We start from the raw sequence: 13,909 nt of genomic DNA on the forward strand, positions 1-13,909 counted from the left end.
ATTTTCTTTCCTGTCATAGGCCTTTAAAAAGTTTAAGTGTGATGTTGACATTTTTTCCATCTCATTACACCAATTATAAAAAGCTATAAAGGTTATTTACCTAAATCCCTTCAGCCTCCCCTTTTTTGTCTTTCCAGCTAATCCTTCATAGCATAGCCCAAACAGAAAACAAAACCACACAGCTAGAAAAACTCTCAGTGCTTTTTTCATCATTTACAACACGTAGCAGTTAAACAAGGTATAGCATTCCTAATGTACTTTACTAATATCAATCACACCTTGTTTTTTCAGAAAAAAAAGTTGCAAGTTTTGCATTGAGAGAAGAAATTACAAAACACATTCTTAAGCAGAAAATACCAGAAAAAAACGCAATATCAACTACAGTTAACTTGAAAAGTATATACTTCCTAGTCTCTAGATATAATTCAAATTGTTTATTTGTGTTGAGACCAAAACAGAATTAGAGTCCAAAAGATTCTAAATAACTAATTTATTCAGTTTATTCAGTATAATACTTGAGAAAAAAAAAATCAAAATATTTTAAAGATATTAAAATGGTTGCTTTCAAAAATATCATAAAAACAGTTGAATTTTTTCATTATCTGCCAAAGCTTTCATATTTTTTTCATCCTGCAGGAAGCTCCAGGTCTCCCAGTCTGAACACAATTAAATACAGAATTTTACAATTAATGGAAAACCATGGAACAGCAGTCTTCACAAATTTTAACAGCTAACTTTCATGACAGACAGCAACTCAGACATCTCCTATGTACTGAAGTCTTCTAATAAAGAAATCAAAGATAATAGAAACTGGGTATAAGGAAAAACCTTGCCTGACTTACTAGACTGGGTGCTTTCATAAAGAGCCAGGTCCTTCTAAAGACACAGTTTTATTTGAAAGAATTCTATTTCAACTTAAATACTTATTCTTAATACTTATTCTAGTCCTACTTAAATACTTACTATTTAAAACAATATTTATAACATTTTTGTTAAGTTTAATTTACTGCTTATCATGTCCATCCTCAGACACAACTGCGAAGACCCCCATGATCATGACAAGCTGCTGTTGTGTATCTAACTCTGGCAACAGTAAAACAGAGCCCACTCAGCAACTTGAAAAAAGATTTTTGAAGAGTATGAATTGGTCCAGTTTCATTTGTTCCTACACCTCCTTATCTTTACAGTTACCAAAAGGTATCCAAGATACTGAAGAGTTGTTGTAAAAAGGGAGAAAACATCTACCCCACAGGAAAAGAAGGGGAAGGTGCCATTCTTTGTTTCATCCACCAAGTGGTTCCTGGAAAAGGGAAAATGTCTAATTGTTCATCGTCCTCATGAGATGGTTCCCAAAGTGCAGGGAAGGCAATGGTGCAGGGCCCAAATACCAGTTTAGACTCAAGGCCAGGTCTTTTATCATAGCTCTTCCAAGCAAAACACTCCAAATGATGCACTGCAAATTAAGCCTTTAACAAGCTCTCAAATTTGAGGTACAGCAAAAAAAATATGGAGCATGGCAGTGATTAGATAAACTAATACTGTGAACAAGTAAATCAACACTGTGACCAACAACTGTCAAACAGATAATAATTATCTGTTCCTTCTATAACATACTGTGGTCAAATCTGTTACCTCAAACCCTTCAAGCCTGACACTGGGTACCAAAACAGGACTGAGCCTCACTCAGCTGCTCCCTCAATCCTCTGCAGCAGGGGACACAATCAGAAGGGCAAAAGTGAGAACATCTGTGGTTCCAGATAAAGACAGTTTAATATGTATAAAAACCAAAACAAAACCAGGAAAGAGAAATTATGCAAAAACCCTTAAATTGCTTGCCAGCAGCTGACCAATGCCCAGCCACTCCCTGAGCAAGTGCTGCTCTGGCCAGCATTCTCTGCAGTTTTTATTGCTGCACATGACACCTACATGGTACAGGACATCCCTGTGGTCAGCTGGAATCTGCTGTCCTGGCTGAGTCCCTTCCCAGCTCCTTGTGCAGCCCCAGCCTGCTCCCTGGTGGGGTGAGAGGCAGAAAAGGCCTTGACACTGTGCAAGCTCTGCTCAGCAACAGCTGAAACATCCCTGAGTTATCAACACTGTTTGCAGCACAAACCCAAAACACAGCTCCATACCAGCTACTGTGAAGAAAAGTAATCAAAAACCTGAATTAACCCACACTGGATTTATGTGCTACAGAAGTAACAACAGAGAAGGGAAGCTGGTACAGAAGGAATTATTCAGGAGGGAAGCGCCCACATTTATTACTATAAATTACTAAGCTTAAACAGTAGAGGGTGCGTTCCCTCATAGAAACGCATCACAAAAGATTAAGTCTATAGACATATCATTTATGTGTTAATCATTAATGTCTTATGCCTGTGTAAACCTACAGCAATGTCAACTACAGTTGGCTGTTTTTCATAGGCCAAGCTTGGTTCAGCAAAACAGTTACACATATATTTAGATGTATGTGTGTCTATACACACACACACACGTGCACATATACATATTCACTTCTGAATACGTGCCACATTTATAGGTTAGTTGTCAGGTGCATCTTAACCCAAGCGAGGTCTCAGTACAAAAGGGAAACTGTCAGTTCTGTTCCCAAGGCAAAGTGGAAAAAGTCAGAAAAATTGAAGCAATTGAAAGAACCCATAGTGATATACACAATAGCTCTTAATACATGGATACAGAAGTCTTCCCGAGTGGCAAAACAGCTTTACAGGATATATTCTATATTCTCCCAATAATTAAACACCTTTTGAGGTAGGTGTTCCTACACCCACTTCCACAGACAAACAGAAGTGTGAAGCATTTAGGGCAGAGAAGAAAATGCCTCTTACAGCACTGTGAGTTCACTGTCTAGAAGTGTATGATTTTTTTCCTCTTTAAGGAAAGGAATTTTAAACAATGAGAAATTTTGTTTCAGAAACATAGATAAAGCAGAGTATATCCAGCATTTCACTGCCAAGATGAGCTGCTTTAGAAAAAGCTTTTCATGACTAATGGCCACATATGTGTTTCACGCTATGCCACAGAAAAATGACAGCAAATCTCTTGTCATAAGGAAAAGATGATTTCTACTGTCATGTGATGAAAAGTTTTGAAGACTTCCTAGTATTAACTGTTCTGGCAAATAATAACCTGAGTTACAGGAACATGGTAGTAGAATCAAACGCAAGGGACTCGAAACTGATGTCTCAACTAATAATTTAACTGACTTTATTGACAAGGAATATGAAATAAGACCTGTAAGTGTCTGCATCTCATATACAGGATTCAAAAAGCCATTTTTTTTTTAAAATCAAGCTTTCATTTTTCTTAAATGTCAGGGGTGAATCTAAAACAAAAAAACACAGCACGCAGTGAGAAAAGTAACTACCTTTTTTCTTTTAATATAGATGTAGTACAGAATGTTTAATTACAGCAGGACAATGTTTCCAGTTAAATAAAATTAAAAACCTTTATTTTCCCCAAATATAAAATTACTAAATTAATGTCTTAAAAGAATAAGAATATGGAAAAAAGCTTTAAATTATACCACCATTTACCACAGTAACCATGATTACCAATTACATACTCCATTGCTTTGGCAAAAAAGGTTTTTCTTTTAATAACTGCATATAAACCTAACATAGCAAAGACTGTATACATCTTTATATTGCACTTATTTATATACAGGGATAAATGAACTGTAAAGTCTGCATATACTTGGAATGGGCAAATTTTCAAAATGAATTGAAAGCAGAATGGTAAGAGCTGTTATGAATATTAAAAAATGCTTAGAAATGTAATACATTTATATACAGACTATGGATCGTATTAACAAACAATATGTACATAACAATTTACTACTATTGATATTTTAGTATAACTCAGTGTTCATTAATGCAGACCTTTGGTTGTATTTAGTTGTTTAGTGAGATCTAAGCTCGCATACCTCCAAAATGCAACAAGGTATAAAATAAAGCACAACAATTTGCCAAATGGTACAAAAACTACTATTGTCAGTTCCATTAAACCCCAAAAACTAGTGTCTCTGTCTAGCCCCAAAATAGTTCTTGTACTTGGAATCTCTATGTGCCATACACAAAAAGAACACCTGAATGTTACATATCTGCAAAATTACATCCCACAACACTTTTTTTGTAATGTGCAATTCATTTTAATAATACTTTCTAATGAAAAACAGAAGCTAACTTCAACTTCATAATTTTCCTACACGCACTTCTGCAATGACATTGTGAACACTTTTAAATTTTACCAGCAAGATTAAAAAATATATATGTGTGCCTCCCTTACTCTAAAAGACTATTACCAGTAACTGCTATTTGCTAAGTGTGCTCAGACATTTGTATGCACTACGCAGTTTGCATGTGCCCAGCATTTAGCTTCAAGGTCATCCTGAGTTTGCACACAATGAAGCAAATCCACAAACTTCAAAAGAAACAAACATACTTTCCTTTACAAAACAATCATGCAACTGAAGAAGAACTGGGCATCCCGTGAACTGTTGTGCTTGTCGGAGTTCCACTGATGGCGTTGAAAATGTGTAGTGAGTTGGGCATGACACTGGCCTTTTCTTCCACCGGAGTAATCTTAAAATAAAAGACATGTATTTACCAAAATGTTTCAAAATGGCACAGGCAGGTGTAAAACAGATAACCAATTTCTTGATGTGCTGCTTATCAACTCAACCTCCCAGTATTTTTCTGCATAAAACTTTTTTGAAATGGTTACTCTTTTCAGCCATCTTCTCCCAGATTTAGGAGAAGTTATTTCTCCAATATCAGTTCTCCAAACTCAGATATTACACTGTCCTCTGCAGGGGGTGCTTGGACAGCTTCTATCATTCCTCCTGTTAACTTTCAAAAGGAATTTCATAGTGACAAGGTCACTTTTTGCCCTTTTTTGGTTTTCATTTTTTGACTCTATAGAGGTATGATTTGAGCATTTCTTACAAAAAGCTATCGAAACACAAAAAGATTTCATTCCTAACATCTATAAACAAATTGATGCTAAAATTAGAAATACCATAAAAAAAGGAATTATGGAAAGATTAGACAAACTAATAGAACAGAAGTAGAGAAAACTAATTACCATCCCATCTGATCATATTGGCAAGCAGCAGAGGAGAAAAAAAAAATCTGTTAAGATTCTTTATGCATTTTTATAACAAATTTTTTGCAGTTGTTAAAACCTTGCAGTGTTACATTACAGCTAATAGTTAATTCAGTGATGCAGAGCTTTTTCTCAAAACAGCAATAGTCAGATACATAAAGGAGACATTTCAAAAGATTTAAGTGAAGACCTTCATGTTTCTATGCTTTCAGGGCAATTATCAGTCTAATTGGAAAAAAAACCCAAAACAAATAAAGTAAAACAAAGCAAAACTTTAAAAATTTAAATTATCTGATTACATTTGTATAAGAACACAATGATAGGCTTATAGTACATATTACTGCAGTCAGTTCTGTACTTTCATGTTCTGTTCACAGTGTCTTATGGATATCAGTTGTTTGTCTAAATGTTAAACCAAGAGAAAAAAGAGTAATGTGATTTACTCCTGAAGTTTCAGGACATGCTTTTTCTTATCACCAATCTTTGGAAACTCACATTACATCAGCATTTTTTAAACATCTATATCTTGCACTGAGTTCCAAGTACCTTTTCTTGTGTACAGATTTTTATTATATTCTTTTACTTTTTCCTGTACCAGGGGAATGCTAATCTTGCATTTACCATTAAATTCTTTGACCAAAACACTTGCCTCTCCTTTCCAAAGGGGTATTCTGTATTGCTGCCTAATTCTCTCACGTACCTCGTTCATCTCAATCAGCTTTCCAATCAGTTATCCTCCATTCCAAATCCTCCTCTGCTTATCAATAAATCACATTGAAATATAATCAAACTGTCCCACTTCTGTTAGCTAAGGAAACTCTTTTTCTGTTCCACAATTCTTTCAAAACTATTTTCTTCTACTACTGTTTCTTATTAAAAAACCAAATCCAACTACTTAATTCTGGGAAAATGGTATAACTTTCTATAAACTTTGGTTCACAATGTTCTCTATTGATGGTAGTTAAAAAGAGTTGTGTCATAAACTCTTCTCTGTGACAGGATATCAAACTTGGCGAAGGAAAATAAAGCCAATGTGCTCCATCATTATTATATCATATCACAGAGCTACTCAGAACACAGTACCTGAGAACCACATTGGGAAATAATGGAAAGCAAGAAAGCATGTGAAGTGAACTTCAGATAAGTGGCCCATTTTTGAATAGAAAAAAGTTGCCATAAAAGTTTTGGGTACCATCTAAGCTAAAGTAGAATAAAGGCAAATCTCTCTTCAGAATTATAAACCATTCTGTGGTCCTGGAAAAAGGTTATAAAAGTACCAGTGGATGAAAGAAAAGGGGGCTGAAGTGATGAATATGATGAATAAAAATGTCAAAAAGGCAGGCATTGACATGGAACTTCAGCTCTTCCTGTCCTCCTAGAAATAATATCTTTGCCTTTGAAGTCATGAGACATTTCTACCATGGAACCCAGATGCAAAGGTTGAGTGGTACATCTCACTCCCCAGAAGTTCTGGTTTTCCTTCCCCTTTATCTCTAGCTTGTCAGTATTGGACTTCCCTCAAGAAAATATATTGGAATACCTCTTGAAAGATATTTAACTCTTTGTTACAAAAGCAATTATTTATACCTCCAAAATTGAAGAAGAAAGGGCTAAGCTTGCAGATCATATATATTAATTTCATTATATTTGTTTTATCTTTATTGTAGTCTTCTTTGCCTACAAAAAAACCAGGCTAGTGCCAAGGAAATACACAAGTAAAAAAAAAAATGAAGGTCCACAATTTCATGACTGGCTTATGCTCCAATAGAAAGAAAAAAAAGAAACAATTCCTTTCGTGTTAAGTATTATATACATTTCCCCGACTCTTTTCACATTATAGTTACATTCTGAATGATAGTATGTAAAACTTAATTTCAGTACATACTTGTTCATGCATTATTTCAGAAAGCTCTTTTGCCATTTCTCTGTAGTTAGCCTTCATTTCTTCTTGATATTCCAACTGATCTTCCTTTATTAGTCGTTCATTTACACCCAGAGCATGCCCACAGGCTTCAACAAATTGCCTGATTTAGAGAAAATAAGAAAGTTCTCAAACAGAAATCCAGAAGATTGGTTAAAAATATCACCTTAAAGTATGTTTTTACTGAACCAGAACACTTTAAAAGTTAAAAGTTTCATAAAGAATTTTTATGAGTCTTGGAAAAAAGGTCCATTTTTTTCTTCCCTCTCCTCCATCCCCAAGAAATCCCAAATCTACCATGCCATACCTAAAAACTTCTTTTAGGAGCTTTACTTTATTGTCTGGATATCTTTTGGTGTTAGTGTCATCTAAGAAAGCTCTTGCATATGCTAATGGACCAGCATTAACCTAAAAAGAAAAAGAATTAAAAAATAGTCAGATATCTGACATACTGTCTTAGCAATAACAGGTGCTACAGGTGTCTGTTGGATTTGATTTTCTTATGAGAATACATAGATTTCAAAAAAGCTGGACTTAGAAGGAACTGCTAGAGTTGGAGCATTAAAGCAGGAGAGGTCTTCTCCAGTGCTATAAACCTGTCCCAGCACAAAGAAACCACTTCAATGATGTGGCAGAGTAACTGCGGATATTGCCAATCTGTCATCTCTGTTATGCAATTAGGGTGGGAAAAGGAGCTAACCTATTACTGTTTGGTCTGTGTATCTGTTGAAAACAGATTTCCAAGCTGAGAATTCTGCAAAAACCTGCAGAAGTTTAATTGTGCTCTTAGGGCAGCTACATGAGAAGTGGTTTCAGTGACTTATGACTCATCCTTCTTATTCCTTCATATTATTAAAATGAGCCTCTCCCTTCTCATCCCATAATACTAGCTTAACAACTTACTGATTCTGGAACCTTGGTTTGGTTTTTTTTCCCTTTTCTGCTGAATGAGACAGCTGGTCATCTCAAGATAACTGTGTTAACAGTTCATTTGTTTCCAATCAGTTTAAAATAATAGAGTAGCACATATGTCACTGCACTTTTTGAAGATCCTTTCCACACTGACTTGTACATCCTACACCTGCTTCAGGTACCCTATTTTGGTGAATCTGATGGCTTCTTTATACATTCCAGGTTCTGCCTGCTTTAGGCAAAAAGGCATGCACAATGAGATTTTCTATGGTTATCTTCTGCCTATATATTATCACTCACTCTATATCTCCATAGGGTTCTTACAAAAATATGCTAGACCTACTGTAGGCAGACCTACAGCTAGGCAAAATATGCTAATTTATCTTCAGGTTCATCTATTATTTCTAGCAGTTTCAGCTTTATACCAAAATATGGTGGCTTGGAATGCAATATATTCCAGAGATGAATCTTAATTATTTTGTGTAACTGTCTCTTGTTTATATTAAATACTTTTATTTCTTTTCCTATTCAGGAAATAACTGCAGACAGTGAGCATATTTCTAATTTAGGACACTCTTGAACGTGCAGAATAGAATAGAAATCAATTTTAAAATGCTACTTATATAAGTTTTCAAGGACAGAAGCAAATAAAACTGCATGGCAAAGGTCTTACCTGAACACTGACACTTCCCTGTAGCTTCAGCTGCAATTTGATCATATCTACTTCAGCTGAAGAGCAAAGCTGCCTAAGCTCTGCAACTTTTTTACTCATTTCATCAATGGCTACTTCAATTGGATTTAAATCAGTGTGGTGCTGGTACATCACTGGAATACGCTTCTTCACATATGGAAAACAGTGTATGGCTGTGGACGGAAAAAAGATTAACTTAGTCAGGAAAAGATTTTTTAATAAGGTGTGCTTTGAGAGAATCTTATGCTAAAATCTCATTTTGATGTAATTAGCTGCCCAATTTAATAACTTGTATAATTAGAAATACTACCAAATGGACCGGGAAGCAAGACACTGAAATGTAAATGTGCACACTGTTACATGCATTACAGCCAAGAAAGAGCACTGTCATTACTGCTACTAATTAACACCAAGAAATAAACTACTGAAACTTAATTTATATGAGAACTCTGAAAATAATTGCTTAACATTCCCAAATCTCAAGGAAAAGAAGAATCCCAAAATAGCAAAGCTGTGTTTGCTATTTCCTCACAAGTACTGGCTATGGGCAGCTACAAAGTCACTTTTTATTATAAAGTCACTTTATTATTATAAAGTCACTTATTTGTTTTTACAACTATATTAATACAGAAACTCGTACTTAACAGAGACAAAACACAAAATAGTCTTCTTCTAAGAAAAAGGAAAGCCAGATTCCAGATTCAGAATTCTGGAAGCTTAAGGAAAAGGAGATAATAATTTTGAGGATTCTCCACTGAAGAAATCAATCTGAAAAACCTAGTTGTGGCCAAAAATATGAAAAGGATTTTAGCTGATAGCTATAAAGGACTTAGTTAGGTGAAATGAAAAAACCCATATAGAACAAAATTAGACCATTTGAACTAATGCTTCCAGTCACAGCATTCCATTCCATCAGTACCTGTCAAAATAGTCCGTCGCTTACACTGTTCTTCTACTCCTCCTTGTCTTTTACCACCTTGAGTAAAAGGCATCTCAAACATGAAGCGACGAATGTTGTGAGTCCTTTCAAAATCTGTTTTTCTTTCCTGCAGCTCCTTTTCTTCAAAGTATGGAATTACGTGTGTAACTTGAATATATGCATATTTTGAATCTAAATCCTTAGGATTTACCTTAAAAACAGGGAAAAAAAAATTAAATAGCAACATTGTGAATTAAGTGGATCTAATAGTTGTCAAACAACTTCCAGAAATTAAATTTGGTCTCTTAACCTCTAAGTTATTGAAAACATGGGAAATGTGCATGCTTTCACAAAGGTTTCGGGTATTCAGTTTTTAACTACTAGGAATAAAGACAGATGTGTTACAGCACATTGTGGATTTTTGTTTTTTGTTTGTTTTGGTTAGTTTGGTTTTTGGAGGGTTTTAACTGCTCATGATCATGAAATCCAGTCCTTTCATCAAGTCCTCCTCTTGTTTTAAAGTTCATATTTGAAATGCCCACCATTGCTGCACTTTAAGGCCAAAATGCACAGAAATTTTTGAATCAAGGATTCAAAAGGATCCTTATCAAGGAACAAAAAGAGCCATGAAATTATACTAAGAGGAAAGCACCATAAAGTCTAAGGCTGAGGTGTGGAAAATGGAAGAACTTCCAAAGAATGAATGTGAATGAATGGACAAGAAATATGGCTAAAGTTAACACAGAATATGATCATAATCCAAATTTGTTCTAAAATACAATTATTATTTTGAGAGGTAACACTACAGAAATTAAGCTTTTTGGTTGTTCTAAAAGGCATACTTAGTAGGGGAGAATATTCCTCTCATACCTTTCCAACAGTAGAGCTTTTAGATGCAAAAATAGTAGAGCTTTCAGATGCAAATCAGTAACAGACAGTGATCCCACAGTATTTCACGTAAACTAGTGAAAGCAATGTATTAGAATTTTTTAGTGAGAATAAAGATCATACTTTGCCAGAATCCTGAATCATTTTGACATTTTCGGCTCCAAATTTGTCAGAGTAGAGTTTTTGGAGTCTTTGGGAAATTTCTGAAAGAGGTGTGAGTTTAGGCTCTTTATAGATATATTCCTTCCCATCTTCATCCTCAAAGAAACCCTGTAAAAAATAAAGTAATCAAAATCTTGGGGAATAAAACATGTAAGGAAATTACTAAGATAGACATAATGTGTGGGGTTCAAAGGAAATATAAACATTTAACATCAGTATTCAAGCAAACATAAATAGACAGAAATTAAAATCTAAGTAAAAGGGTTTTCTAAGAGAATAAAAAACAACAGAAAAATGTAATTCTCTACTACAACATGAGTGAAAGATAATGGAAACATAGAGTTTAAATTTTAAAAGTTTGTAGCAATTCTATGGTGTGCCAAGCCTTTGAGATAAGTTTCTTTCACTTTTACTTAAAAGTGAACTTGCAGCACTGTTTCACTCGCCAAAATTGGTAGTCTTGCCCAACAAGACAATCTGATTCACAAGTGACTACTTTGGCAAAAGTTCATATAAAAATAATCTGAAAATTTTCCTTAGGTAGTTATAAAAATTTAATTCCACAAGATGAAATATAATTATGCAAAGATCTTAATTTTATGATGTACTATTGGTATATACTTCTTTATTTTATTACACACATCATTGTTTTTAAAACCACAACTAAATGCACGATACATGGAAAGTGAAACAGTTCATTGGTTTAAAACAACAAGCCATGTTGAGTTCATGTTTGAAACCAGAAAATAAATATTTTGTCATAAACAAAACAGACAAAATAGAAAAGCACAACATATCATGTATAAACACAGGCTAGATTGACAAAAATACCCACACCAAACTACGGTGAAATGCAGTAGTTTGTACTGCATTGCTTGCTTTGTAAGCAGTCACTGTAATTACCTCAACATCTGTCTCACTGTCTGTAAACTGGTATTGCTATAAAGTCATAAAAGACAACAGAATACATGTAAAATTATACTGCTCAGAGTATTTTACAATTCTCCATGCTCAGCTGGACATTTAAGCAACTGGGCTATGCATGTAGAGAGTGTATTACTCGATACCGTATGCGTGATACCATAGGGATACAGAGGCATTCTAGACATGTACCAGAGGATGTGAAGCTGCCCAATACACAGCCAGAACTTTGGTTTGAAGCATGCAATACTGATGCATAGAAAAGAGTGATCTGTTCTCTAAATGGAGCTTGATGTTACTTTTTGACTTGCAATGGCTATTAATGCATACCAATCTAAGAAGCAGCCTTGCAAACCACACCGTAGCACTACAGACATTATGTCAATGCATTGCTGTAACTGACATTACAGAACACTTACCGCTGCCTTAAGGTAGTAAATAAAAGAAGAAAAAAGGAAAAAAAGGCAAAAAAATTTACTGAGGAAATTTATAAGAATTCTACTGGATAAATGTTTTAAAAATAAATTACTGATGGTGTTTCTTTATTTCATACAGAACACATTCCATGTGCTTGTGATGTCACAGCATCAATATAGATGGTGGAGTAAACCTTGTAAAATAAATTCAGGTTTTTCTTACTGCAGAGAGCACACCAGCGAAAGTAACACTCACTTGTCCAAAGAATGCTACCCTGAAATAAGTTCCCAGCAGCCTCTTGCCTGTATGCATAACTTCTGTAACTTTACTGTACGCTCGATGAAGGGTGTCATATAAGTGAGCAAGCCTCTAAAAGTGAAAGAAAACAATAGTGAGGGAGAAGAACAAAACACAACTTTCCTATCTTAAAATATGTATTTCCTATCTTAAATTATTTCCTTGCAGCCAGTAACAACTGAAAACATTATTTTATTGAATGGTAGTATTAGGTTTAGCATTTGCATCAGGATGGCAATACGTAAGACTGATTTTTAATTTTTTATATTTCAAGAAAAAAAATTAATTATTTAAAATTAAAACAAACATTTCAACACATTCAAACTTCAGTTAAAATTTTAACTCTTATTATGTGATGTCCAATGTGTCAGGCATTTAGACTTGAAAAGTTGGGATTTTTTTCTTGCTCAAATTTACTTTTGATGAATTAAGTACCTCAAAATCTCTCCGTTTTTCATAAATGGGAATTATAAGTTTATATATGTCAGCGATGAGTTCATAGCGTTCTGCCTTCCAGAGTCCATCAGCACACTGCTCCAACAATTCCATCAGCACATCCTAGATTTGGATACACATTTGAAAGTGTAAAACAACTCAGTACTCATCGAAAGCACAGCAAATAATTATACCAAAATTCTTCCCAGTGAAAACGGAAATCTTGCTTCAAAACAGAATTATGTAAACTTTGTAATTTAAGTTATTGTGGCAATCAAAAATTGCTAAAAGGAAACAAAACAAGACAGAATGGTCTGCGTGTACACACATACTCTTTGCAGTTACAAACAGCATGTTTTTTTAGATAGTCTTGAAACTTCTTTGGACCCTCTTCTATCACTCTTGCATCACAGTGGTGAAGCAAGAAGCTGGAAAAAACTCCTTTGATGCTTAGAAGTTACTCTATTCCACCTCCTTCTTCCCTTTGGTAGAGGACTAAGTCAGCTTAAAGACATCACTAAGAAAATCAATTCTTAACATTGTGAGCACAGACTAAAAAGTGGTAGCCTTATCCACGTGCTGTAACAGACCTTAGAATATTTCCTCCTTTCCTCCAGTCATTATGGGGCTGTGCAGACTCCCCAGCACCTCCACTGTCAGCAGCCAAGTGGTGACAAGTGACAGACCAGTGTCACTGCTGCACCACAAGGGCAGTCCACAACACTCGTTTATGACACAAGTCTTAATTCAGACACCAGAGGGCATCCAGATGTAGCAAAGTAAAATTTTGTTTACAAAAGGAGAAGAACATGAAGAGCACAAGTTTCAAGTGGGAGAGCTGATAGGAAGGAGCATAAATACACACCATTTTTGAGCCACATGTCTCAATATTTATCCATTCTCATGGGAAAAGTTTTTTTCCATATACGCAATGTTTCCCTTGACACCTGTGAGAACAGCCTCTTGTTCTCACTGGTGCTCTTCTTGGAAAAGTCTGATTCTTCGACTAACCACTTTAGGAGCCGGACTTTTTCCAGTTTGTTGATACCTGTCTTGACTTTTGGGGGTCAGTGCTGGACACAAGGTTGGAGATGGGGCTCCACAAATGCCAGCATAAAAGGGAAAAAACTCACTTCTCTCTGCTTCTTGAGTCAATCCTCTCAAACACAGCACAACCTGCATTGGCTTTTGTTTCCACAAAGCCACACTGATGATTCCCGTT

The 13,909-nt window shown here is 35.1% G+C and overlaps 1 protein-coding gene across 11 annotated transcripts in view; it reads right to left on the reverse strand.

The window, feature by feature from the left end:
- Window positions 1–3,372: 3,372 nt before the first annotated feature.
- The window catches only part of DOCK9 (dedicator of cytokinesis 9), a 113,184-nt gene continuing 102,647 nt past the window's right edge, over window positions 3,373–13,909 (reverse strand). For 9 of the 11 annotated variants that reach the window (XM_030276440.4, XM_030276497.4, XM_030276355.4 and 6 more), the window contains 8 exons: window positions 12,688–12,810; window positions 12,211–12,324; window positions 10,579–10,725; window positions 9,568–9,778; window positions 8,631–8,821; window positions 7,353–7,453; window positions 7,010–7,148; window positions 3,373–4,601 (listed from right to left, as the gene is read on the reverse strand). In XM_030276440.4, coding sequence (XP_030132300.1) covers window positions 4,479–4,601; window positions 7,010–7,148; window positions 7,353–7,453; window positions 8,631–8,821; window positions 9,568–9,778; window positions 10,579–10,725; window positions 12,211–12,324; window positions 12,688–12,810 — 1,149 coding nt within the window. In that variant the 3' untranslated portion in view covers window positions 3,373–4,478. Of the gene's footprint in view, window positions 4,602–7,009; window positions 7,149–7,352; window positions 7,454–8,630; window positions 8,822–9,567; window positions 9,779–10,578; window positions 10,726–11,520; window positions 11,557–12,204; window positions 12,325–12,687; window positions 12,811–13,909 lie in introns of all 11 variants that reach the window. The other 2 variants (XM_072931442.1, XM_072931427.1) reach the window with 1 other exon arrangement.

The sequence above is a fragment of the Taeniopygia guttata genome, chromosome 1, assembly GCF_048771995.1.
Source record: "Taeniopygia guttata chromosome 1, bTaeGut7.mat, whole genome shotgun sequence".
NCBI classification, from domain to species: Eukaryota; Metazoa; Chordata; class Aves; order Passeriformes; family Estrildidae; genus Taeniopygia; species Taeniopygia guttata.